General features: G+C 44.7%; 1 protein-coding gene across 7 annotated transcripts in view; it reads left to right on the top strand.

The window, feature by feature from the left end:
- slc37a1 (solute carrier family 37 member 1) overlaps window positions 1-27,998 on the top strand; it is a 117,374-nt gene that overhangs the window by 55,062 nt on the left and 34,314 nt on the right. For all 7 annotated transcript variants that reach the window (XR_005945898.1, XR_005945897.1, XM_041211968.1 and 4 more), the window contains 5 exons: window positions 1,351-1,388; window positions 6,894-6,977; window positions 13,380-13,526; window positions 18,905-18,995; window positions 19,821-19,883. Coding sequence is in view for 5 of the 7 variants with exons in the window: in XM_041211968.1 (XP_041067902.1) it covers window positions 1,351-1,388; window positions 6,894-6,977; window positions 13,380-13,526; window positions 18,905-18,995; window positions 19,821-19,883 (423 nt within the window). In the remaining 2 variants the exon portion in view is untranslated. The remainder of the gene's footprint in view (window positions 1-1,350; window positions 1,389-6,893; window positions 6,978-13,379; window positions 13,527-18,904; window positions 18,996-19,820; window positions 19,884-27,998) is intronic.

Genomic DNA, 27,998 nt, shown 5'->3' on the forward strand with positions numbered 1-27,998 from the left:
CTGCCTATCAGCAAACTTGGAGATGTGACTTTTCTACTCCATCATCTAATTTTTTTAATATGTACAGTGAATAATTGAGGCCCTAACATAGATTCCTCTGGGACACAACTTGTCACAACCTGCCCATTAGACTAGCTTCCCATTACCCCTGCTGTGCTGCTCAGACAATTTCCGAACCAGGTCGATCCCATGAGCTGCAATTTGAGCTAACAGTCTCTTAAGAGGGACTTTATCAAATACTTCCAGAAATTGTACTTTAGTCACCTCTTCAAAAAAAATTTAAATTAGATTAACCAGGCATGACCTACCTTTCACAAATCCATGCTGCCTCTTATCAGCTGAAAATGTTCATGATATTCAGTCACTCTGTCCTTAATTCTTGAGTAATTTCCAGACAGCGAATGTTAGGTTTATGGTTTATAAATCCCTGTCTTCCCTTTCTTAAAAAGCAGAATGATCTACAGTTTTCCAATTTAAGGAATGGTTCTAGAACCGAGGGAAATTGGAAAGATTATAATTTGGGCATCTGCAGTGTTCTCATCAACTTCCATTAGATCCCAGAGATGGAAACCACCTGGTCCTGAGGGTTGTCACCCTTTAGTCCCAATTATTTTCTTAATGTTATTTTGCTTTTGTTAAATTTGTTTAGCTCTTTTCCCAAATTCGGTAATAATCTGGCTCCCCAGCCTCGTCTACTATAAATACTGATGTGCTATAATTGTTCAGTGTGCCCACCGCTTCTTTACCTTCATTGACAATACCACTGTTCAGGGGTCACATTGCTCCAGACCACCCTCTCTTTTTCTTAATAATTGTAAACATTTCTTGTGTTGATTTTGATATCTTTTGAAAGTTTCTTTCAATACAATCTTTTGTAGCTCTTTAATCTGTTTTGTCACCATTTGCTGTTCTCTTTATCTGTTCATTCACCAGCACCTGAGCCGTTTTTTGCATCTTTGTATAATTTTCTTCCGGTTTTATATTGTCTCCTTAGTTATCAATTGATTTTTTGGGGGGAAGAACCAGGACTCCTATTGTTCTTAACATATTTTGGCCTTTTTTTGTTTTTTTTTGTAACTATGATAACATTGAGTGCCTGTATAAAATATTGGTGGTAACATAGCATGTAGAACTCGACTGTCAGAGTCCATTCGACAGGAAAGATTGAACAAAGTCTGTTGAGCATGGTACCTGCAGCAGGAGAATCTGTGGAGGAAGGTTCACCTGTATCTCTTCCTCACCCTTTGCCCCTTACACCCAAACCAGCACAGATATTTCTTTCTACACATGTTCTCATGTTGACAAGTGTCATCTCCTATTGCATTAACTTCACTTCTCTCGTTTCTTTAGACCCACAAGATGTAAAATGCACTCCACGTCGAGCCCAGGTGAGTACTTCTTGGAAGTTAGATGTTTGATATCGTTAGTAAAAATGTTTCACAAGTTACAGCAGCCTCTTTTCAGTGAGTTAATATGAGAATTCTTGCCTGGTTGGTTATGGGACATTGAAGAGAAAACCCCTCTGTATTGGAAGCTGCTTTTTTTAATGGGGCTACATTTATAATTTTCTCAAATCCCGTTTTAAAATGCTGCATACAGGAACTAGAACCTGATGGCTACCTGTGTTAAAAATGGAACAAAATAATGAGATGATATTCAAATATTGAGTTCTGCTGATCTACTCGACCTTTGAGAATATGTTTACTCATCCAGAAGACTCGCACTGCAGCTGCTTTTAGTTTTATTATTTAATTACCCAGATCTGTGTGCTTTAGCACATTAAAAAAAACCCATTGTTTTGGTTTTATGATTTCACCCTAACATAACTGCAGTTAAAGGCCAGGGTATGATTTGATGATGTGGTTTATTGCAGTGTTTTGTAGACAGATTGCAGTGTGCTCGCTCACAGTTCCTGTGTTTCCAGTGCAGCTAGCAGCAAGGTAAAGAGGCAGGGAATTGAGCTTGATTGAAGCAAAATGTTCCTTATTGTTTTGGATACCTCCTCACCCCCTCATGTGGAGTGGAGTAGACTGTTCACTCCTGCATCAGGCCACTCAGTTTAGTACATGCTGGCCTTGCCAGTGATGTCCACATCCCATGAAAGAATAAAAAACACTCTATTCCTCAGATGGGTTAGGTTGATGTTGCTTCAGAAGAAGATGGATCTTATAGCCATCGTAAAGCTACACAGAAATAAAACCAACTCTAGGGTTTGAAGGTGGATGGAAAGGGTGTCCCTTCCTGTTGGATGTCACTCGATAAATACTGGAGCCAAACCGAACAGAATGACCTATGTTCTGTTGGAAAAATTAGATATTTTCACCTCTTGACTGAGGTTGCATCCAGTCTACATGTAATAAGCTGTAAGTGGACTGGTTACTTTCCACCTCCTCCTTATGGTGACTTGGTTACTGCTACCCAAAATAGATTCAGAGAGGTGTAGCACGGAGGAAAGGAAAGGCAGAGGTAAAAGTTACAATTCCCATGGTTCATGAGCTGTTGTAAGATATACCATCTTATATAAAGCATATACAGACAGATAATATGATCCCGTGAGCCCCATCAGTCTGTCCTCAATTCCACCCACTGCCCCTTCCCAACTCACCACCCAAAGCAGCTGCACAATCCCAGGGAAAAGAACAAAAAACTGAAATTCTTCTCGAGCCCCAAGATGATCAAACAAGATCCAAGAAGCCGCAGTATCTGGGTGACACAACTCCAAATGACCCAGCTACCTTCTACGTGCTGTGATTTTGGATTCTCCCAGAATCTTTGTTAGGGGCATGTGCTATTTTTTAAAGACACAATTTCTCATTTTTCTTTACTGGCTGGATTTTGGGGAAAAAAAATTGAAAGCCTGTAAAGACAATTGAAGCTGCCCAGATGGTTACAATGTACAGCTTGCATTTCACCAAGTGGGATGGGAAAAAAGACACTTTGTCCCCTGCGGAGTGTGAAAGACTCCCATCTCCTGTTGGCTTTGCACTATCCTGAAACATTTCAAAAGTTTGAGATGAGACATCAAAATGCAATTACCTGTTCAAAAGCAATGTCTGCAGCAGACATGGACTGATAGAATTTTCCTGGAATATACAGCCAGCAGGGGACTTTGAGGGACTGTGTTACCAAGCAGGGAGAGATCACAATGCTGTACTGAAACAGGCTGTAAAGGCTGTTCAGAGCTATTGTGGCTGGATTTGCAAAGTAACCAACCTGAGTAGAGACATCTACTGCAAACTGAGACCTTTCAGGATTAAAGCATGGAAATCTGCTCCAGACAATTACGCCCAGGAGAACATCCGAATAAAATGGCCGCATCATGAAATTACCTCATCAAGATCAGCCAAAGAGCAGCTAACAGTATACTCCTCTCTTTATATCTTCATGAACTGTAAAAAAAAAAAAATCCTTAAACCTATCCTCTCATTCTGCCATCTGCACTAGTGTGTGTGTGTGTGTGTGTGTGTGTGTGTGTGTGTGTGTGTGTGTGTGTGTGTGTGTGTGTGTGTGTGTGTGTGTGTGTGTGTGTGTGTGTGTGTGTGTGTGTGTGTGTGTGTGTGTGTGTGTGTGAGAGAGAAAGCGAGAGCGCTCCCAGGGTGTGTGTGTACGTGCGGGGGCCCAGGGAGTGTGTGTGTGTTATCTTGTTCCTTTGTTCAACCTAAGAAAACCTGTCTGTGACTAATTCTTTACAATCCCAAAAGTAAATAGTGCAACTGCTGCAGTATTGGCAAAGCATGTCCTCTTTATGTTCACAAAAAAACCTTGTTACTTTCTGACCTGGAGTGGTAGAATAGTGGAGTCCTTTCACCCCTCCTCATGTGGGCATAGTATCTTATACAGCAAATTTGCACTCATTATGTACGTTGGTATCTTGCTCCAGATGTCAAGGTTTGCATAATGAGGACATGGCAATGTAAAGTTTAAGTTATGTAAGCTCTTGGATTTGCATTTTTGTAATTTAAAACTGTCCTTTGGACCTCCATAACCATTTAACTCAAATAGCCTATGCAGTTGGACTACTGAATTTATTAATTTTTTTTTACAAAGAGCTCAAGCTAGCTAGTAATATAAACACAGATAGGAAGAGTTTCTATAAATATTTAAATAAGAAAAGAGTGAACAAAGTGAGCGCTGGTCCTATAGAGAGTGCATCTGGGGAATTGTTAATGGAAGGTAGAGAGATGGTGGATGAATTAAACAGATATTTTGCTTCGGTCTTCACTATAGAGGACACAAGTAATAGCTGGATCCCGGAAATAGCTGTAAATCAGGAAATGGGAGGGAGGAACTCGGGAAAGTTACAATCACCAGGGAAGTGGTGCTGTGCAAATTGTTGGGGCTGCGGGCTGACAAATCCCCAGGTCTGGATGGACTTCATCCTAGGGTCTTGAAAGAAGTGGCTAATGAGATAGTTGATGTACTGGTTTCAATTTTTCAAAATTCTCCAGATTCGGAGAAGGTTCCATTAGCAAACTAGCAAATATAACCCCTTTATTCTAAAAGGGAGGGAGACAGAAAGCAGGAAATTACAGGCCAGTTAGCCTAACATCTGTCATAGGGAAAATGTTGGAAGCTATTATTAAAGGTGTTATAGCAGGGCACTTAGAAAAATTCAAGGTAATCAGGCAGAGTCAACATGGTTTTGTAAAAGGGAAATCATGTTTAACCAACTTATTGGAGTTTTTTTTGAAGGAGTCACATGCACTGTGGATAAAGGGGAACCGGTGGATGTGCTGCACTTAAATTTCCAGAAGGCACTTGATAAAATGCCACATCAAAAGTTATTGCAGAAAATAAAAGCTCATGGTGTAGTGAGTAACATATTGGCATAGATAGAAGATTGGCTGGCTAACAGGAAGCAGAGAGTAGGCATAAATGGGTATTTTTCAGGTTGGCAGGATGTGACAAGTGGTGTACCACAGGGATCAGTGCAGGGCCTCAACTTTTTACAATTTATATAAATGACTTGGATGAAGGGACCGAAGGGATGGTGGCTAAATTTGCAGACGACACAAAGATAGATGGGAAAGTAAATTATGAAGAGGATATAAAGAGGCTACAAAGTGACATAGGCTAAGTGAGTGGGCAAAGATCTGGCAAATGGAGTATAATGTAGGAAAATGTGAAAGTGTTCATTTTGACAGGAAAAATAAAAGATAATCTTATTATGTAAATGGTGAGAGATTCCAGAGCTCTGAGATTCAGAGGGATCTGGGTGTCCTGGTACATGAATCACAAAAGGATAATAAGCAGGTACAGCAGGTAATTAGGAAAACTAATAGAATATTATCACTTATTGTGAGGGGAATCGATTACAAAAATAGGGAGGTTATGCTTCAGTTGTACAGGGCATCTGGACTATTGTGCACAGTACTGGTCTCTTTATTTTAAAAAAGATGTAAATGCATTAGAAGCAGCGCAGAGAATACCAGGAATTGGTGGGTTTGTCATATTAGGAAAGGTTGGACAGGTTAGGCTTGCATTCACTAGAGTTTAGAAGAGTAAGAGGAGACTTAATTGAAACCTTTAAGATCATGAGGGATCTTGACAGGGTGGATGTGGATTCGATGTTTCCTCTTGTGGGAGAACCTAGAACCTTGGGGTCACTGTTTAAAAATAAGGGGTTGCTCATTTAAGACAGAGATGGAGAAATGTTTTCTGAAGGTTTAGTGTCTTTGGAACTCTCTTCCTCAAAGGCAGTGCAAGTAGAGTCTTTGATTGTTTTTAAGGCCGAATGTGAGAGATTCTTGATTAAAAAGGGGGTGAAATGTTATTGGGGGTAGGCAGGGAATGTGGGCTTGAGGTTACATCAGATCAGCCATCATCCCTCTCTCTCTCTCTCCGCCCCCCCCCCACACACAAACCTTAAACCAGCTTATATTTCAACTCTTTCTTGGACTCGAACTCAAGTTCTGTCGAAGGGTCATGAGGACTCGAAACGTCAACTCTTTTCTTCTCCGCCGATGCTGCCAGACCTGCTGAGTTTTTCCAGGTAATTCTGTTTTTGTTTTGGATTTCCAGCATCCGCAATTTTTTTGTTTTTATGATCTTATTGATGGTGGAGCAGGCTTGAGGGGCCGAGTGGCCTCCTCCTGCTGCTGGTTGTGATGTTTGTATGTTCAGGCCTGTTCTGCCATTTCAGATAGATCATAATCCAAACCTCAATCTATTTATCCACCTTCGATCCACATCGTTTACCTTGCTGAACAAAAGATCTGTTGATCCCAATCGTGAAAATTTCAGTTGACCGCCAGCTTCCACAGCTTTTCATAGAGAGTTCCAGATTTCCGCTGTCCTAATATCTAAAACATGCTTTGTTGTTTTAATCCTGAATCAACCACCTCTAATTTTAATATTGAGCCTCCTTGTTCTGGATCCCCCCACCAGAGGAACTAGTTTCTCTGTATCTAACTGATTGAATCCTTTGAACATCCTTTACTTTAGATCATGAATCAGCAGCTTGCACTTAAACATAAAAGGCCCCAAGTGGTTTACAGAGGGGTGTTGGACAATAACTAACAGCGAACCACACAAGCAGGTACTGGGACAAGTGTCCAAAGGCTTGGTCAAAGAAAGAGGTTTTGCGTGTCCTAAGAGAGGAGAGAGGTAGAGGGGTTTAGGGATGGAATCCCAGAGTTGGGGCAAAAGCAGCTGTAGACACAGCTACCCATGGCGCAAAAGAAATTGGGGGTACAAGAGGCCAGAGTTGGAGGTTTTCGGAGTTTTTGGAGGGTTTTAGGACTGGAAGAGGTTACAGAGATAGGGAAGGGAGAGGCTCTGGAGGGATAGTAATTAATCTGATGTGACTGAGAGAAATGTACCTTTGTTGAGCAACCTAATGTTCCTGGTTATTGATTCTATTAATTTTTCTCCCTGTATTTCATTGTTCACAGAAACCATCCAAGGGTTTGAATGGATGGGATGGATTTAAAGAGAAATGCCAGCTCTACAAAAGCAGTAGAAGTGTCTCGTTTACAGTAAGTAGAAGTCCAGTGGCCTTGTACTTAATTACATGTAACAGATTACACACAGCAAGAGGTACAGAGTTGACCATGAGACATTGGCCTATACAACCTGATCCTTAGGATTGATGTGCAAAGTAAAGTGGGACAGCAGCTTTGCCTGGATTCTTACCTTAGTCAGGACAATCTTCTTGCTGTGTGGCTGCTACAGGTATAAAACTACGCTGCCGCTCAGGTACACTGTTTCCTCAGACTAAACCCAACCATTTGGGTACAGTGTAATTCCTTATACTGGTGTTAGTTGATAATTCTTTTACAAACTTAATCCTCAAATCAATAAGGTCCTTTTACATTGGATTATAAATGACATACAGCACAGAAACAGGACATTCGGCCCATCCAGTCCATCCTGGTGTTTATACTCCACTTGAGCCTCCTCCCATCATTCCTCATCTAAATTTATCAGCTGAACTCTCTACTTCCTTCTCCCTCAAATGCTTATCCAGCTTACCCTTAACTGTATCTATATTATTTACCTCAAGTACTCTCCCTGGTAGTGAATTCCACTTTCTCACCACTCTTTGGGTAAAGAGGTTTCTCCTGAATTTCCAAACGGATTTCTTAATGACTATCTTAAATTGATGGCCTCTAGTTCTGGAAATATGCTCTCTGTATCCACTCCATCAAAACCTTTCATCGCCTTAAAGACCTTGAATTGGTCACCCCACAGCTTTGGTTTTTCAAGGGAAAGGAGACCCAGCCTATCAATCGTTTCCTGATATGTCAACCCACAGATTTCCTTCATCGTCCCCTCTGTGCACTCTCTCCAGTGCCTCCATGTCCTTTTTATGCCTTGGTGACCAGGATTGCATAAAATGTTCCTAAGTGTGCTCGAATCAAGGTTTGATATAGGGACAATATATAGATGTCACGTTTTAATAAATCTACAGAACATGTGCTATTACTGAAATGTGCACTTAAAAGATAATACTTCGAACTATATAAATCATAGCATGATAATGGGACAGAAGGAGGCCATTCAGCTCATCATGTGCGTTCTAGCTCTTGATTGAGAATTTGCATATGTTTGAATTCTGAGCTCCATAACTTCAGCTTTTCTGACCCCAAACAGCCAATTACAAACAGCCAATTTTTCTGCATTGCTCATTTCATTCATTCATGCTATGTGGGCTTCGTTGGCTAGGCCAGCATTTATTGCCCATCTCTGATAGCCCTTGAGAAGGTGGTGGTGAGCTACCTTCTTGAATCGCTGCAGTCCATGTGGTGTAGGTACACCCACAGTGCTGTTAGGGAGGGAGTTCCAGGATTTTGACCCAGCGACAGTGAAGGAATGGCGATATATTTCCAAGTCAGGATGGTGAGTGGCTTGGAGGGGAACTTCCAGGTGGTGGTGTTCCCATCTATCTGCTGCCCTTGCCCTTCTAGATGGTAGTGGTCATGGGTTTGGAAGGTGCTGTTGAAGGATCCATGGTGAGTTTCTGCACTGCATCTTGTGGATGGTACACTCTACTGCTACTGTGCATTGGCTTTGGAAGGAGTGAATATTTGTGGAAGAGGTGTGCATCAAGTGGGCTGCTCTTTCTTGGATGGGAACTTCCAGGTGGTGGTGTTCCCATGTGTCTGCTGCCCTTGTCCTTCTAGATGGTAGTGGTCATGGGTTTGGAAGGTTCTGCCTAAGGAGCCTTGGTGAGTTGCTGCAGCGCATCTTGTAGATGGTACACACTGCTGCTACTATGCATCGCTGGTGGAGGGAGTGAATGTTTGTGGATGGGATGCCAATCAAGCGGGCTGCTTTGTCCTGGATGATGTTGAGCTTCTTGAGTGTTGTGGGAGCTGCACTCATCCAGACAAGTGTGGAGTGTTCCATCCCACTCCTGACTTGTGCCTTATAGATGGTGAACAGGCTTTGGGAGTTGGGAGGTGAGATACTCACCACAAGATTCCTGGCCTCTGACCTGCTCTTGTCGCCACAGTATTTATCTGGCTAGTCCAGTTCAGTTTCTGGTCAGTGGTAATCCCCAGGATGTTGACAGTGGAGGATTCGGTGATGATAATGCCTTTGAATGCCAAGGGGAGATGGTTAGATTCTCTCTTGTTGGAGATGGTCAGTGCCTGACACTTGTGTGGTACAAATGTTACTTGCCACTTGTCAGCCCAAACCTGGATATTGTCCAGGTCTTGCTGCATTTGAACGTGGACTACTTCAGTATCTGAGGAGTCACAAATGGTGCTGAACATTGTGCAATCATCAGCGAACATCCCCACTTCTGACCTTATGATGGAAGGAAGGTCATTGATGAAGCAGCTGAAGGTGGTTGGGCCGAGGACACTACCCTGAGGAACTCCTGCAATGAAATCCTGGAGCTGAGATGATTGACCTCCAACAACCACAACCATCTTCCTTTGAGCTAGGTATGACTCCAACCAGTGGAGAGTTTTCCCCCTGATTCCCATTGACTACAGTTTTGCTAGGGGTCCTTAATGCCACTTGGTCAAATGCTGCCTTGATGTCAAGGGCAGTCACTCTCAGCTCACCTCGAGAGTTCAGCTCTTTTGTCGATGTTTGAACCAAGGCTGTAATGAGGTCAGGAGCTGAGTGGCCCTGGCGGAACCTAAACTGGGCGTCAGTGAGCAGGTTATTGCTGGGTAAGTGTCGTTTGACAGCATTGGTTTGTTGTCAGATGATCTGCCCAGTTTTATTCCTTAAGAATGTGGAACTTGCTACCACAGGGAGTGATTGAATTGAATAGTACAGCTGCATTTAAGGAGAAACTAGACAAGCATGAGAGAGAAGAGAATAGAGGGATATGATAGGCTTAGATGGGGGAAGACTGGAGGAGGTTCGAGTGGAGCATAAACACCAACGTGGAGTGGTTGGGCTGAATGGCCTATTTCTGTGCTGGACATTTTATGTAATTGTGTAATCCAATGTAATCCTATAACATGTCTGACAATTCCTTATCAGCAAACTGCACAACTGCATTACTGCACTCGAGCTCGGTATACTTACTCCTCCTGGAGTTTACATCCTTTACTGATTCTTACTTTGATCTGCACTATTTCCGATGACCAATCACATTTCGTCCCTTTCCAGTTGTAATTATATTTTTTACAATTTCATTGTGTTTTCTGGAGATCTTATAGACTGGGATCTCTGAATCTTGTGCAGTTTGTAAGCAGGTGTTTGTGATGCTACTACACCCTATCCTTCAGGTGTTTGTAATGCTACTACACCCTATCCTTCAGGTGTTTGTAATGCTACTTCACCCTATCCTTCAGGTGTCTGTAATGCTACTACACCCTATCCTTCAGGTGTTTGTAATGCTACTACACCCTATCCTTCAGGTGTTTGTAATGCTACTACACCCTATCCTTCAGGTGTCTGTAATGCTACTACACCCTATCCTTCAGGTGTCTGTAATGCTACTACACCCTATCCTTCAGGTGTTTGTAATGCTACTACACCCTATCCTTCAGGTGTCTGTAATGCTACTACACCCTATCCTTCAGGTGTCTGTAATGCTACTACACCCTATCCTTCAGGTGTCTGTAATGCTACTACACCCTATCCTTCAGGTGTCTGTAATGCTACTACACCCTATCCTTCAGGTGTCTGTAATGCTACTGCACCCTATCCTTCAGGTGTCTGTAATGCTACTACACCCTATCCTTCAGGTGTCTGTAATGCTACTACACCCTATCCTTCAGGTGTCTGTAATGCTACTACACCCTATCCTTCAGGTGTCTGTAATGCTACTACACCCTATCCTTCAGGTGTCTGTAATGCTACTACACCCTATCCTTCAGGTGTCTGTAATGCTACTACACCCTATCCTTCAGGTGTCTGTAATGCTACTACACCCTATCCTTCAGGTGTCTGTAATGCTACTACACCCTATCCTTCAGGTGTCTGTAATGCTACTACACCCTATCCTTCAGGTGTCTGTAATGCTACTACACCCTATCCTTCAGGTGTCTGTAATGCTACTACACCCTATCCTTCAGGTGTCTGTAATGCTACTACACCCTATCCTTCAGGTGTCTGTAATGCTACTACACCCTATCCTTCAGGTGTCTGTAATGCTACTACACCCTATCCTTCAGGTGTCTGTAATGCTACTACACCCTATCCTTCAGGTGTCTGTAATGCTACTACACCCTATCCTTCAGGTGTCTGTAATGCTACTACACCCTATCCTTCAGGTGTCTGTAATGCTACTACACCCTATCCTTCAGGTGTCTGTAATGCTACTACACCCTATCCTTCAGGTGTCTGTAATGCTACTACACCCTATCCTTCAGGTGTCTGTAATGCTACTACACCCTATCCTTCAGGTGTCTGTAATGCTACTACACCCTATCCTTCAGGTGTCTGTAATGCTACTACACCCTATCCTTCAGGTGTCTGTAATGCTACTACACCCTATCCTTCAGGTGTCTGTAATGCTACTACACCCTATCCTTCAGGTGTCTGTAATGCTACTACACCCTATCCTTCAGGTGTCTGTAATGCTACTACACCCTATCCTTCAGGTGTCTGTAATGCTACTACACCCTATCCTTCAGGTGTCTGTAATGCTACTACACCCTATCCTTCAGGTGTCTGTAATGCTACTACACCCTATCCTTCAGGTGTCTGTAATGCTACTACACCCTATCCTTCAGGTGTCTGTAATGCTACTACACCCTATCCTTCAGGTGTCTGTAATGCTACTACACCCTATCCTTCAGGTGTCTGTAATGCTACTGCACCCTATCTTTCAGGTGTCTGTAATGCTACTGCACCCTATCCTTCAGGTGTCTGTAATGCTACTACACCCTATCCTTCAGGTGTCTGTAATGCTACTGCACCCTATCCTTCAGGTGTCTGTAATGCTACTGCACCCTATCCTTCAGGTGTCTGTAATGCTACTGCACCCTATCCTTCAGGTGTCTGTAATGCTACTACACCCTATCCTTCAGGTGTCTGTAATGCTACTACACCCTATCCTTCAGGTGTCTGTAATGCTACTACACCCTATCCTTCAGGTGTCTGTAATGCTACTACACCCTATCCTTCAGGTGTCTGTAATGCTACTACACCCTATCCTTCAGGTGTCTGTAATGCTACTACACCCTATCCTTCAGGTGTCTGTAATGCTACTACACCCTATCCTTCAGGTGTCTGTAATGCTACTACACCCTATCCTTCAGGTGTCTGTAATGCTACTACACCCTATCCTTCAGGTGTCTGTAATGCTACTACACCCTATCCTTCAGGTGTCTGTAATGCTACTACACCCTATCCTTCAGGTGTCTGTAATGCTACTACACCCTATCCTTCAGGTGTCTGTAATGCTACTACACCCTATCCTTCAGGTGTCTGTAATGCTACTACACCCTATCCTTCAGGTGTCTGCAATGCTACTACACCCTATCCTTCAGGTGTCTGTAATGCTACTACACCCTATCCTTCAGGTGTCTGTAATGCTACTACACCCTATCCTTCAGGTGTCTGTAATGCTACTACACCCTATCCTTCAGGTGTCTGTAATGCTACTACACCCTATCCTTCAGGTGTCTGTAATGCTACTACACCCTATCCTTCAGGTGTCTGTAATGCTACTACACCCTATCCTTCAGGTGTCTGTAATGCTACTACACCCTATCCTTCAGGTGTCTGCAATGCTACTACACCCTATCCTTCAGGTGTCTGTAATGCTACTACACCCTATCCTTCAGGTGTCTGTAATGCTACTACACCCTATCCTTCAGGTGTCTGTAATGCTACTACACCCTATCCTTCAGCTGAAAGTTTGCTTTGAACTCACTTGTTCTTTCTCGTTCCTTGTTGGCATCTTTGACAGAGTTGGGGATGTGGACAATATTGGCCCTAGATGACCTATTAAATATGAGCCACTAATATGGGATTGGAGACTGGGCGGTGATGGCATCTTTGCTCCCTGTAGGGTGGTGAGAAAATCAGGCTGTTTTCATGGTCAGTCTCTGCCTGCTGACAGCCCACAGCACTACATTTATTGGAGAGGATTTCACAGTTTCTCATGCTGCAGTTTGGAACTGCTGGTGAAGCGCCATTAACATTATGTTGCCCATGTGTGCTCAGTTACACAGTCCTTCAAGTAACAAAGTGATCAGAGATAGAACAAACCTTTGAAATTGCTGAGGTCAGAAAGATAAACAGAAAATGCTGGAAATACAAAGGGCTAACAGTGAAAGACATTGAGGTTGGGTCACTGCTTCTCTCAATGGCTCCCACGGAACCATGAGGGAATCTGCTTGACATTTGCAGCAACTTCTGTAATTTAAATTGCAGTCAATGTGCTTTAGTCGTTGTTTTATTTAATTTGCAACTTCTTACACTATCTTCCTTTCAATTTAATTTAAAAAACAATTCAGGACCCAGAACAGGAATATTTTTTGAAGGATAGTGATGGGATTTCAGCCAAATCCAGCCATTTACTGACCAGTCACGTTGTTGTGGTCAGCAGTGAGAGGGGAAATGCACCAGCAGCAATCAGCTTCTTTGCAGCCGTGCGAATCCCTGTAAGTATCTGTTCAGAATGGGTCTTTAAATGGGGCGTGGTGCAACTGCATATAATGTGTTGTCTTCCTTCTGCAGCAAAGCATCGTGATACTGGCCCACTGTTGGAGTTAGAAACTCAACACGAGTTGTAACTTGTTGCAAAGAAACTGTCAGGAAATTCAAATTCCTTTCCAAATGAAAGTTCTTCCGATTCTTCTGGAAAGACCAAAGTATTAACTCTACAAATATGTCCGAGGAGTTCAGAGTGATTATAATGGGGATGTATATAATTGAAATATGATAGTCCCACTTTGAACATGGGAATAATTCTGGTAAAATCATCAAAAAGTCTTTTTATGTTTGCCAAATTTCACCCCCTCCTCTGCTGCAGGTTCATAGGGCCAGGAGGAGGCCATTCAGCCCCTTGAGCCTGTTCTGCCACTCAGTGAGGTCATAATTGCTGTGTCCTCATTCCATATCCTGCCTTTGCCCAGATCCCTTAACCCCATTGGATAACAAAAATCTATTAATCTCAGTGTTAAAATTTACAGCTGATCTCACATTAATTTCTGTTTGCAGAAGAGAATTCCAAACTCGTCCCACCCTTTGTGTGTTGAAATGTTTCCTAATCTCACATTGGAAAGATCGATTTCACATTTTTCCACTAATCCCCATCCTCAGAATCAGCAGAAATCGTTTCTCTCCACATTACCCGACCTGTTCCCTTTAATGTCTTGAAAACTTGGATGAAATCACCCCTTAACCATTTCCGGGAACGCAGCCCTAGTTTGTGTAACCCCTCTGCCTAATTTAACCTGTAGAGTCCAGGTTTCATTCTGGTAAATCTATGCTGTCCTCCCTCTAACTCCATTTTATCCTTCCTGAGGTCAAAACAGACAGTGCTGAAAAGACTCAGCAGCTCTTCAGAACTATTGGACACAAAATGTTAATCGTGGTTCTCTCGCCACAGATACTGCCAGATCTGCTGAAGTTTTACATAGAAATATAGACATTTGGAGCAGGAGTAGGTCATTTGGCCCTTCGAGTCTGCTCCGTCATTCAATATGATCATGGCAGGTCCTCTATCTCAACGTCGTACTCCCGCTCTCCGCTTCCTCCCATTCCCCCTGATACACCAAAAAATTTATCAATTTCTTTCTTGAATATACTCAGTGGCCTCCACAGCCTCTGTGGTAGAGAATTCCACAGGTTGACCACCCACTGAGTGAAGAAATGTTTCCCCATCTCAGTCCTAAATGGCCTGCCCCGTATCCTGATACAGTGGCCCCTGGTTCTGGACGCCCAAACTAGGGGAAGCATCCTCCCTGCATCCAGTCTGTCTAGCCCTGTTAGAATTTTATACGTTTCAATCAGATCCCCTCTCATTCTAAACTCTAGTGAATACAGGCCCGGTTGAACTAATTTCTCCTCATACAGCAGCCCTGCCATCCCCGGTATCAGCCTAGTGAACCTTCGCTGCACTCCCTCAATGGCAAGTATATCCTTTCTTAGGTAGGGAGACCAAAACTGCACACACTACCCCAGGTGTGGTCTCACCAAGGCCCTGTATAACTGCAGTAAGACATCCCTACTTCTGAACTCAAATCCTCTTGCAATGAAGGCCAACATAACCTTCCTAACTGCTTGCTGCACCTGCCTGTTTACTTGCGTTGACTGGTGTACAAGGACACCCAGATCCCTTTGTACATCCACATTTCCCAATATATCACCATTTAAATAATGCTCTGCCTTTCTGTTTTTCACACCAAAGCGGATAACTTCACATTTACCCACATTACACTGCATCTGCCATGTGTTTGCCCACACACACAACTTGTCTAAGTCACCCTGAAGCCTCCTTGCATCCTCATCACACCTCACAACCCCACTCAGTTTTGTGTCGTCAGCAAACTTGGAAATACTGCATTTGGTTCCCTCATCCAAGTCATTTATAAATATTGTTAATAGCTGGGGCCCAAGCACTGATCCCTGCGGTACACCACTAGTCACCGCCTGCCACCCAGAAAAAGACCCATTTATTCCCACTCTCTGTTTCCTGTCTGTTAACCAACCATCAAACCATGCCAGTATATTACCCCCAATCCTACGTGCTTTAATTTTTGCTCCCTAGCCTCTTATGTGGGACCTTATCAAAAGCCGCCTTGAAATCCAAATACACCACATCCACTGGTTCTCCCTTATCTAATCTACTAGTTACATCCTCAAAAAACTCCAGTAGATTAGTTAAGCATGATTTCCCTTTCATAAATCCATGCTGACTTTGTCTAATCCTGTTAATGCTTTCCAAGTGTTCTGTTACCACGTCTTTTATAATAGACTCTAGCATTTTCCCCACTATTGATGTTAGGCTAACTGGTCTGTAATTCTCTTTTTTTTTTCCCTCTCCCTTTTTTAAATAGTGCGGTTACATTTGCCACACCCCAATCTGTAGGAACTGCTTCAGAGTCGATAGAATTTTGGAAGATGACCACCAATATCCAATATTCCCAGGGCCACTTCCTTTAGTACTCTGGGATGTAGATTATCTGGCCCTGGGGATTTTTCAGCCTTTAACCCCATTAATTTCTCTAGCACCATTTTTCACTAATACTGATTTTCTTCAATTCCTCCCTCTCACTAGAGCCTTGATTCCCTAACATTTCTGGGAAATGATTTGTGTCCTCTTTTGTGAAGATAGGACCAAATTATGTGTTCAATTCTTCTGCCATTTCTTTGTTCCCCATTAAAATTTCTCCCTTTTCTGTCTGCAAGGGACCTACATTTGGCTTTACTAATCTTTTTCTCTTCACATATTTATGGAAGCTTTTACAGTCAGTTTTTATGTTCCATGCAAGTTTACTCTCATGCCCCCATTTTTCCCTTCTTGATCAATCTTTTTGACCACTTTTGCTGAATTCTAAACTGCTCCCAATCCTCAGGCTTGCTGCTTTTTCTGACAATTTTATATGTCTCCACTTCGGATCTAATACTATCCCTAATTTATTTTGTAAGCCATGGTTGATCCACCTTTCCTGTTTTATTTTTGCGCCAGACAGGAATGAATAATTGTTGTAATTCATGCATACATTCTTTAAATATTAGCTAGTGCCTATCCACTGTCAACCCTTTAAGTAAGGTTCCCCAATCCACCATTGCCAACTCACACCTCATACTCTCGTAGTTCCCTTTATTTAGATTCAGGACCCTAGTTTCAGATTCAACTTCTTCACTCTCCATCCTAATGAACAATTCTATAATTTTATGGTCGCTCTTCCCCAAGAGACTCCGCACAACAAGATTGTTAATCAATCCTTTCTCATTGCACAATACCCAGTCTAGGATAGCCTGCTCTCTAGTTGGTTGCTCACCGTATTGGTCTAAAAAACCATCATGTACACACTCCAGGAAATCCCCCTCCACAGTATTATTGCTAGTTTAGTTTGTCCAATCTATATGTAGATTAAAGCCACCCATGGTTACAGTTGTACCCTTATTACACACATCTTTAATTTCCTGTTTAATGCCTTCCCTTACATCTCTATTACTGTTTGGGAGCCGATAGACAACCCCCACCAACATTTTCTGCCCCTTGGTGTTTCTTATTTCCACCCAAACAGATTCCACGTCATGATTTTCCAAGCCGATATTCTTCCTCACTGTTGCATTGATTTCCTCCTTTACTAACAATGCTACCCCACCTCCTTTCCCTATTTGTCCGTCCTTCCTAAATATTGAATACCCCTGGATGTTCAGTTCCCATCCTTGATCACCCTGCAGCCATGTCTCTGTAATTGCAACTATATCGTAACCGTGTATATCTATTTGTGCTGTTAATTCATCTACCTTATTGTGAACGCTCTGTGCATTAAGGTACAATGCCTTTAGACTTGTCTTTTTAACCATGTTAGTCATCTTAGCTTTATTTTGCACTATGACCCCATTTGTTTCTCGCCCTTGTTTTTCTGCCTTCTACTTTTGCTGCTTACTTTTCTGTCTTTTGTTTCTATCCTTGTTTCCCCCTCCTCAGTTTCCCATCCCCCTGCCATTTTCCAGCATGTTATGTGTTTATTTCAGGTTCCCAGCATCCGCAGCATTTTGCTTTTACTCTCTCTAAACTATGGGCTTAGAGCTGCAGTATTCTGAGTCTGGCTTAACCAGGGCTTTGTATAACTGAAACATGACTTCTACTCCCTTGTATTTAATCCTCTATATATAAAGGCCAGCATTCCATTAGTCTTTTAGATTTTTTTTTGTACCTGTTCATGATATTTTAATCTATCTACCAGGACACCCCCCACCATCTTTCTGGACCTCCATTGTTTTTAGCTTTTCACCATTTAGGAAGTACCCTGTTCGATCCTTTTCAAGTCCAGAGTGGTTGAGCTCCCGTTTAGCTACATTAAACTCCATTTTGCCACAGGTCAGCCCATTTAATCTATTAATATCTCTGTAACTTTATACTTCTACCTGCATTGCTTACAACACCAGCTATCTTTGTGTGATTAGAAGACTTGGATTTGGGGCTTTCTTATTCCATTAGCTAAGTCATTAGTAGATACAGTGAATAGTTGAGGCCCTTGTGGGACACCACGAGTCTGTCACACTGTGCCAATGAGAGGACCTGCCCATTATCCCTACTTGCTGTCTCCTGCCAGTCAGACAATCTCCTAACCAGGTCAATCATTTCTCTTCAATTCCATCAGCTTCAACTTTAGCTCACAGTCTTTGATGAGGGACTTCATCAAATGCCTTCTGGAAATTCATATAAACAAACAGACATTCCCCTGTCCACTATCTTAGTCACTTCTGGAAAAAATTCCGATTTGCCAGACATTATCTTCCCTTTCGGTATTGACTTTTATTGGCTGTAGTTCACAGGCAATTTGGATACTGCACCAAGTAGTTCCCTCCCTCCCCTTCTCAGAGAACCAGAGTTCTCAGAAGGAGGCATTTGGTTCATTATATTTGTTGTGGCACTCTGAAAGATCAACCTGATCATTCCGCCCTCTGCTCTTTCTCTCCTGCCATGTAAATTTTCCCTTTATAAACAGAGATCCAATTCTATTGACACACTCAGTTGAATCTGCTTTGACCAGCCTTTCAAGCCTCTAGATACAAGCCTCCACATAGACTGCAGCGGCTCAAGAAGGCAGCTCACCACCACCTTCTCAAGGCATCTAGGGATGGGCAATAAATGCTGGCCCAGCCAGTGACGCCCACATCCTATGAATGAATAAATAAATTGATATGTTTTCTTGTCTTCATTTTCCTTAAGTCTACAAAAATGATCTTGGGGTTAGAACTGAGCTGAGCTCTGTCTGCTGGGGTGAAGCACTTACTCGGCCTGTTGCTCTGGGAAGCTGCTGTTATCAGCTGCTTGTCTGGTTGTGTTTTGCAGGGCGTGGTGGAGTTCTCCTTGTGTCTGCTCTTTGCCAAACTGGTCAGTTACACATTCCTTTTCTGGCTGCCAATGTACCTTGCCAACAAAGGTAAGTAGCAACACTCAAACCAGTCTGGGTTGCAATGATTTGGATTAATGTTGTAATGATTCCGGACGTGCGCTGATGCAGCGTTTGATGTTGATTAAAAATGCAGTTCTACTTTAATGAACTGTATAGCATTTGGAAGTGGCATCACCCTCCCTGATATAATAGCAGCAGTAACCTACCCTCTTTAAGGGCGTATGGCAGTGTACCACTTATTTTCCTAGACTAGACTTCCAGAGAATTCATATCCTGGCATGGCAATTTTAGAATTTGAATTCACTTTAATATATTTGTAAAACTCCAGAAATGAAATTTGAAATGAAGTTTCTAAGAACCCACCTGGTTTAGTCTGGCCCTGCCTTCGTTACCAGGTCAGGCCTATCCGGTGTTCAGCTGTACAGCGACCCGCAGGCCGCTTGTGGGATGTCTCCTTTAAGATACTGTGCATGCATACAAAGAAAATTAAACATACTGTACATTCAAATGAACAGGCAAAAGAAATATAGAGGGGCAGTTGTCTATAAATAACTCCAGTCCCACGCCAATGGAGTTAAATCTTAGCTGCCCTCACTCAGTTTGTCAGCTAGCTGTGGATAATAAATGACCTTGCCAGTGATACCCCACCCCAGGAATGAATGAAAAAGATGCTGCAATATGGACCAGTTGCTCTCTTTACTTTTAATGGATAAAAGCAGTTGCTTGTAACCCAGACCTGACAATGGTATTCGCTTCCTGCATGAACCTGCCAGGGATAGTGAGAGACCTGCATTTACCTGTCAGTTTGAAATATTTACCTGCCTTCCAATTTAATCCATTTTGTTTTTCCAGAGCACTTTGATGCCAAAAAGGCTGGAGATCTTTCCACACTTTTTGACGTTGGTGGGATCATAGGTATGAGTCCTTCAAATACCTCTTAATAAGGCAATTTTATTTATTTCTAATTCGTGATGAAAGGAAAGAGAACACCAGTTGGCATCAGGTAACTCCAGTTGTTGCGTAACCAGAGTTATTGTGCAGGAGGTATAACTTAGGCATTGTTTAGCTATTTTGATGTTTCCAGTCTTATACCAACAGTGAACAGGTTAGTGTAAATGTAGACATAGGGTGGCCCAGCTTTAACAGGTACCCTATCCATCTTAACCACCAGTGCCATATATTTCCTGTTCCTGGGTGGGTATGTAACATAGAAATGGGAAAAGGGGCTGCCAACTCTTCCTTGCTATGTAGAAGGCTGAAGTTATCTGTGTGTGACTGCGTATTGTGAGATAACATCAAATCAGAGATTGTGATTCTCTTCTATGATTTCATAGACGGGATTAACCGTCACCTGATGCCTCGCTCTGTGAGACTGTATCCCTCACCTGATGCCTCGCTCTGTGAGACTGTATCCCTCACCTGATGCCTCGCTCTGTGAGACTGTATCCCTCATCTGATGCCTCGCTCTGAGAGACTGTATCCCTTGCCTGGTGACTTGCGCTGTGAGAATGTACCGCTCACCTGGTGTCCTGCTCTGTGAGACTGTATCCCTCGCCTGGTGCCTCGCTCTGTGAGACTGTATCCCTCACCTGGTGCCTCGCTCTGTGAGACTGTGTCCCTCACCTGATGCCTCGCTCTGTGAGACTGTATCCCTCGCCTGGTGCCTCGCTCTGTGAGACTGTATCCCTCGCCTGGTGCCTCGCTCTGTGAGACTGTATCCCTCACCTGATGCCTCGCTCTGTGAGACTGTGTCCCTCACCTGATGCCTCGCTCTGTGAGACTGTATCCCTCACCTGATGCCTCGCTCTGTGAGACTGTATCCCTCACCTGATGCCTCGCTCTGAGAGGCTGTGCCCCTCACCTGATGCCTCGCTCGGAGAGACTGTATCCCTCACCTGATGCCTCGCTCTGTGAGACTGTATCCCTCACCTGGTGTCCCGCTCTGTGAGACTGTATCCCTCACCTGATGCCTCGCTCTGTGAGACTGTGTCCCTCACCTGATGCCTCGCTCTGTGAGACTGTGTCCCTCACCTGATGCCTCGCTCTGTGAGACTGTGTCCCTCACCTGATGCCTCGCTCTGTGAGACTGTGTCCCTCACCTGATGCCTCGCTCTGTGAGACTGTGTCCCTCACCTGATGCCTCGCTCTGTGAGACTGTGTCCCTCACCTGATGCCTCGCTCTGTGAGACTGTGTCCCTCACCTGATGCCTCGCTCTGTGAGACTGTGTCCCTCACCTGATGCCTCGCTCTGTGAGACTGTGTCCCTCACCTGATGCCTCGCTCTGTGAGACTGTGTCCCTCACCTGATGCCTCGCTCTGTGAGACTGTGTCCCTCACCTGATGCCTCGCTCTGTGAGACTGTGTCCCTCACCTGATGCCTCGCTCTGTGAGACTGTGTCCCTCACCTGATGCCTCGCTCTGTGAGACTGTGTCCCTCACCTGATGCCTCGCTCTGTGAGACTGTGTCCCTCACCTGATGCCTCGCTCTGTGAGACTGTGTCCCTCACCTGATGCCTCGCTCTGTGAGACTGTGTCCCTCACATGATGCCTCGCTCTGTGAGACTGTATCCCTTGCCTGGTGACTTGCACTGTGAGAATGTATCCCTCGCCTGGTGCCTCGCTCCGTGAGACTGTATCCCTCGCCTGGTGCCTCGCTCTGTGAGACTGTATCCCTCGCCTGGTGCCTCGCTCTGTGAGACTGTATCCCTCACCTGATGCCTCGCTCTGTGAGACTGTGTCCCTCACCTGATGCCTCGCTCTGTGAGACTGTGTCCCTCACCTGATGCCTCGCTCTGTGAGACTGTATCCCTCACCTGGTGCCTCACTCTGTGAGACTGTATCCCTCACCTGATGCCTCGCTCTGTGAGACTGTATCCCTCACCTGGTGCCTCACTCTGTGAGACTGTATCCCTCACCTGGTGCCTCACTCTGTGAGACTGTATCCCTCACCTGGTGCCTCACTCTGTGAGACTGTATCCCTCACCTGGTGCCTCACTCTGTGAGACTGTATCCCTCGCCTGGTGCCTCACTCTGTGCGACTGTATCCCTCGCCTGGTGCCTCGCTCTGTGAGACTGTATCCCTCGCCTGGTGCCTCGCTCTGTGAGACTGTATCCCTCGCCTGGTGCCTCACTCTGTGAGACTGTATCCCTCGCCTGGTGCCTCGCTCTGTGAGACTGTATCCCTCGCCTGGTGCCTCGCTCTGTGAGACTGTATCCCTTGCCTGGTGCCTTGTGCTGTGAGACTGTATCCCTTGCCTGGTGACTTGCTCTGTGAGACTGTATCCCTCGCCTGGTGCCTTGCTCTGTGAGACTGTATCCCTCGCCTGGTGCCTCACTCTGTGAGACTGTATCCCTCGCCTGGTGCCTCACTCTGTGAGACTGTATCCCTCGCCTGGTGCCTCACTCTGTGAGACTGTATCCCTCGCCTGGTGCCTCACTCTGTGAGACTGTATCCCTCACCTGATGCCTTGCTCTGTGAGACTGTATCCCTTGCCTGGTGACTTGTGCTGTGAGACTGTATCCCTTGCCTGGTGACTTGCTCTGTGAGACTGTATCCCTCGCCTGGTGCCTTGCTCTGTGAGACTGTATCCCTCGCCTGGTGCCTTGCTCTGTGAGACTGTATCCCTCGCCTGGTGCCTCACTCTGTGAGACTGTATCCCTCGCCTGGTGCCTCGCTCTGTGAGACTGTATCCCTTGCCTGGTGCCTTGTGCTGTGAGACTGTATCCCTTGCCTGGTGACTTGCTCTGTGAGACTGTATCCCTCGCCTGGTGCCTTGCTCTGTGAGACTGTATCCCTCGCCTGGTGCCTCACTCTGTGAGACTGTATCCCTCGCCTGGTGCCTCACTCTGTGAGACTGTATCCCTCGCCTGGTGCCTCACTCTGTGAGACTGTATCCCTCGCCTGGTGCCTCACTCTGTGAGACTGTATCCCTCACCTGATGCCTTGCTCTGTGAGACTGTATCCCTTGCCTGGTGACTTGTGCTGTGAGACTGTATCCCTTGCCTGGTGACTTGCTCTGTGAGACTGTATCCCTCGCCTGGTGCCTTGCTCTGTGAGACTGTATCCCTCGCCTGGTGCCTTGCTCTGTGAGACTGTATCCCTTGCCTGGTGACTTGTGCTGTGAGACTGTATCCCTTGCCTGGTGACTTGCTCTGTGAGACTGTATCACTCGCCTGGTGCCTTGCTCTGTGAGACTGTATCCCTTGCCTGGTGACTTGTGCTGTGAGACTGTATCCCTTGCCTGGTGCCTCGCTCTGTGAGACTGTATCCCTCACCTGGTTCCTCGTGCTGTGAGACTGGATCCCTTGCCTGGTGCCTCGCGCTGTGAGACCGTATCCCTCGCCTGGTGACTTGTGCTGTGAGACTGTATCCCTTACCTGGTGCCTCGCGCTGTGAGACTGTATCCCTTGCTTGGTGACTTGCGCTGCGAGACTGTACCGCTCACCTGGTGTCCTGCTTTGTGAGACTGTATCCCTCACCTGGTGCCTCGCGCTGTGAGACTGGATCCCTTGCCTGGTGACTTGTGCTATGAGACTGTATCCCTTACCTGGTGCCTCGCGCTGTGAGACTGTATCCCTCACTCATTTGGCTAGTGCTTGGGAAATTTGACTGTCACTTCCCTCCGTGTGCTTGAATGCATCTGATCTGGTCCTGGTGACCTATCAACTTGACGTACAGTCGACCTTTCTAATGCCTCCTGTTTATCAATTTTTAGCCCATCCAGTGTCTCAAATACCTTGATTTTCACTGTGACTTTGGCAACATCATCATCTTTGATAAGACAAGATGTGAAGTATTCAAACAGTACCTCTGCCATGCCCTGTGCTCCCATTCAGAGATTACCTTTTTGATCACTAGTTGCTCCTGCTCCTCCTCTTACCACTATTTTACTATTTAAATATTTATAGAAGATTTTTGGATTTGCTTCTACGTTGGCTGCCAATCTCCTCTTATACTCTCTCTCTTTGCTTCTCCGATTTCCATTTTCATTTGCCCTCTGAACTTCCTGTATTCACTCCGCAGATGAATCCTCTCTAAAGTATTCAGGACTGAATGATGGTTAGAGAGTGATGTGTACATAGAAGGCCCCTACATCACCTGCCTGGTCCTCCTTGCCTCTTTGGTCACCCATTCCCTCTCTAACTGCATATCCTTAAGTTGTGTGCTCTCAGCCGAACAGATGCGCTACAGTGACTCTGGTGCTGCTCAGGTCCGAATCCTGAAGTAGCATTGTTCCAGCTGACCCCACTTCCTGCATATGTCATTGTCTGGGACAAGGCGAGTATCTGGAGTTGTGTGTGTGGTAGGGGATGTGCATTCAACAGCACGGAGGTACCCTGCCATGACTCCTTTTAATAGACTAAATAAACTTAACAGAAATGATCTAAAGATTTGTTAAAGACTTCTATTTTTAAAAGATAAAAACAGCTACTCACCAATCAATACCTTCCCTCGTGCTGATGTCATTTTTAAGCCGTTTATTTGATGTGCTCCCTGACGTGCATGTTCCCTCGCTCGGCTGGTCCACTCACAAACACCTTCAGCTGCATGCTACTGGGCTTTCCAAACAACCAATCATTCACCTGCTGCCCTGTCACACGTAATTTGTTCTGATGGTGTCTGCAACCGACTCCTGCTGCCAGGCACCACCTCCTGCTACTGTCTCCCACCAGGCTTCCACAGACCATCTCTCTCTCTCTACCTCTGACTCTGACAGGCTCGCTCTCTGTCTCTCTGCATTTATACTCTTGCCCTTGGGGTTTCTTGAGATCTGTGGACATTCACTGCAATGTCTATCTGTTCCTCTACGTTTCTCTGCGTTCTACCACATATTGTCTATTCCTTGCCTTGTTTGCCCTCCCCAAATATATTACCTCACGCTTGGGATTGAATTCCATTTGCCACTTTTCCACTTGGCTGACCAGACCAGATTCTGCAGCTTTCTTCCTCCCTATCAGCCAGGTGGCCAATTTTTGTTTCATCCATAAACTGTTCCATCGCTCCCCCTGACTGGAAACAGCCTTCCAGTACAGAGACACCTGTCGGCCATTCTGCTGCCTGTTGAAACATGAACAGTCACAGGAAACAATGCAAAACAGATTCACAGAATTGTTACAATGCAGAAGGAGGCCATTTGGCCCATCATGTCTCCACCAGCTCTCCGAATGAGCAACTCACCTAGTTCCATTCCCCTGCCTTCTCCCTGTAGCCCTGCACATTTCATTCTTTTCAGATAACAGTCAAATTCCCTTTTCAATGCTTCGATTGAACCTGCCTCCACCACACACTCAGGCTGAGCATTCCAGAGCCGAACCACTGGCTGCATGAAAAAGTGTTGCTTTTGCTAATTACCTGAAATCTGTGCCCCCTCATTCTCGATCCTTTCACAAGTGGGAACAGTTTCTCCCCATCTACTCTGTCTGGACCCCTCATGATTTTGACTACCTCTATCAAATCTCCTCTCAGCCTTCTCTTGTCTAAGGAAAACAGTCCTAATTTCTCCAATCGATCTTCATAACTGAAGTTCCTCATCCCTGGAACCATTCTCGTGGATCTTTTCTGTACTCTCTCCAAAGCCTTCACGTCCTTCCTAAAGTGCAGCACCCAGAACTGGATGCCATACTCCAGCTGGGACTGAACTAGTGCTTATATAAGTTTTTAACACTATTTTCACTTAAGTCTTTACTGGTTTTCCTTAAGTAACACGCGTTTGTCATGTGACTGTTACCATGATGCAGATGGTGACGTAGTGGTGATATCTCTGGACCAGTAATCCACAGGCCCAGGTTAAAGTGGCATTAGGCCGAGTGGCTCAACTTTCAGCCAGCATGGACACAAGTTGCCTCTTTCTGTGCCAGAAATGTTCTATGATTCTATTAATTTTATCCCAGATCATTGTTTCTAGAAGCTTCCCCACCACCAAAGTTAAACTGGCTGGCCTGTAGTTGCTGGGTTTATCTTTACACCCTTTTTTGAACAAGGGTGTAATGTTTGCAATTCTCCAGTCCACCCTGAGTCTAAGGAAGACTAAAAGATTATGGCCAGTGCCTCTGCAATGTATACTCTTGCTTCCCTCACTGGTACCTTATCAAGTTTAAGTACAGATAACCTATCCAATACCCCTCAGCACCTTTAAAGTCTTCTGGTATCTGAATTACCTCCTCTGTCACCATGGCCTGGGTATCATCACCTTCCTTCATAAAGACAGATGCAAAATATTCATCTTATACCTCAACCATGCCCCCAACCTCCATGCGTAAATCCCCTTTTTGGTCCCTAATCGGCCCTCCTCCTCCTTTTACACTCATTTTTATTTATATGCCTATTGAAGATTTTTGGATTCCTATTTACGTTGACTACCAGTCTCTTTTATACTCCCTCTTTGCTTCTCTTATTTGCTTTTTCACTTCCCCTCTGAACCTTCTAGATTTAGCCTGGTTCCCTATTGTATTATCCACCTGACACCTTTTCTTCTTTATCTTAATTTCTACCTCCTTTGTCATCCAGGGAGCTCTGGATTTGTTTACCCTACCTTCCCCTTTCCAGGGAAATATACCTTGATTGTGCCAGAATCATCTCTTCTTTGAAGGTAGCTCATTGTTCAGCTACTGTTTTTTCTGTCAGCCTTTGACTCCAATTAATTCGGCCCAGATCCATTCTTACCCCATTGAAGTTGGCTTTCCCCCAGTTAATTGTTCTCACTCTGGGTCGTTATTTGTCGTTTTCCATAGTCGGCCTAAACCTTATGATACAATGATCACTGTCCCCTAAATGTTCCCCCATGGACATTTGATCTACAAGGGCCCACCTCATTCCCAAAAACCAGGTCTTAGCAGTACCTCCTTTCTCCTTGAACTGGAAACATACTGCTGTAGGAAATTTTTTTGAACACACGCTAGGAACTCTTGTCCCTCTATGCCCTTTACACTACTACTATCCCAGTCTATATTCAAATAATTAAAGTCCCCATTTTCACTACTCTATAATTTTTGTGCCTCTTGTAATTTCCTTAGATGTATTTCTCTACATCCACCCTACTATTTGGCAGCCTATAGACTACACTGAACAATGTCATTTAATCCTTTTTGTTCCTTATCTCTAGCCAAGTTGATTCTGTCCTTGAACCCTCTGGGACATCCTCTTTCTCCAGCACTGCAATGCTCTCCTTAACCAATACTGCCACCCCTCCCACTTTAACACCCGGTGCTGCCCTTTGAGCCAGCTCTGTGATGTGGCCACAGCATTGTATTTCCTTATCTCAGCCTGCACCTGTAACTCACCAGTCTTATTAATCACACTCAGCACATTCACATACACGCACAGTAACCCAGATTTAGACTTTACCACATTCACCTTTATTCTTACTCCACCTATTCATTTAGTAATCTAGTGCTATCTGCCTCTCCCTGTATTTTTTGTGCCCTGGTATTCCCCTCCTAGTTTTCTCCTGATATTATCTCCTGGCTCCCACACCCTTGCCAAGTTAGTTTAAAGCCCTCCCAACAGCACTGGCAAAACGCCCAGCAAGGAACCCAGTGCCTGCTCCTGGTCTTAATCTTTCCTCTGCTGTTTATATCCCCCCTCCTGGTCTCGCTCATTCCTGTGTTTATATCCAACTCCCGGTCTTGCTCTTTCCCACACTGTTTATATTCCCGCTCCTGGTCTCTTTCTTTCCCGTGCTGATTATATCCCCGCTCCTGGTATCTCTCTTTCCGGTGCTATTATAGCCCCATTCCTGGTCTCGCTCTTTCCTGTGCTGTTTATATCCCCGTTCCTGGTCTCTCTCTTTCCTGTGCTGTTTATATCCCCGCTCCTGGTCTCTCTCTTTCCCGTGCTGTTATAGCCCCGCTCCTGGTCTCTCTCTTTCTTGTGCTGATTATATCCCGCTCCTGGTCTCGCTCTTTCCTGTGCTGTTTAATCCCTGCTCCTGGTCTCGCTCTTTCCTGTGCTGTTTATATTCACACTCCTGGTCTCTCTCTTTCCCGTGCTGATTATATCCCGCTCCTGGTCTCACTCTTTCCCGTGCTGAT

The sequence above is a fragment of the Carcharodon carcharias genome, chromosome 18 (genome assembly GCF_017639515.1).
Source record: "Carcharodon carcharias isolate sCarCar2 chromosome 18, sCarCar2.pri, whole genome shotgun sequence".
In the NCBI taxonomy this organism is placed as follows: Eukaryota; Metazoa; Chordata; class Chondrichthyes; order Lamniformes; family Lamnidae; genus Carcharodon; species Carcharodon carcharias.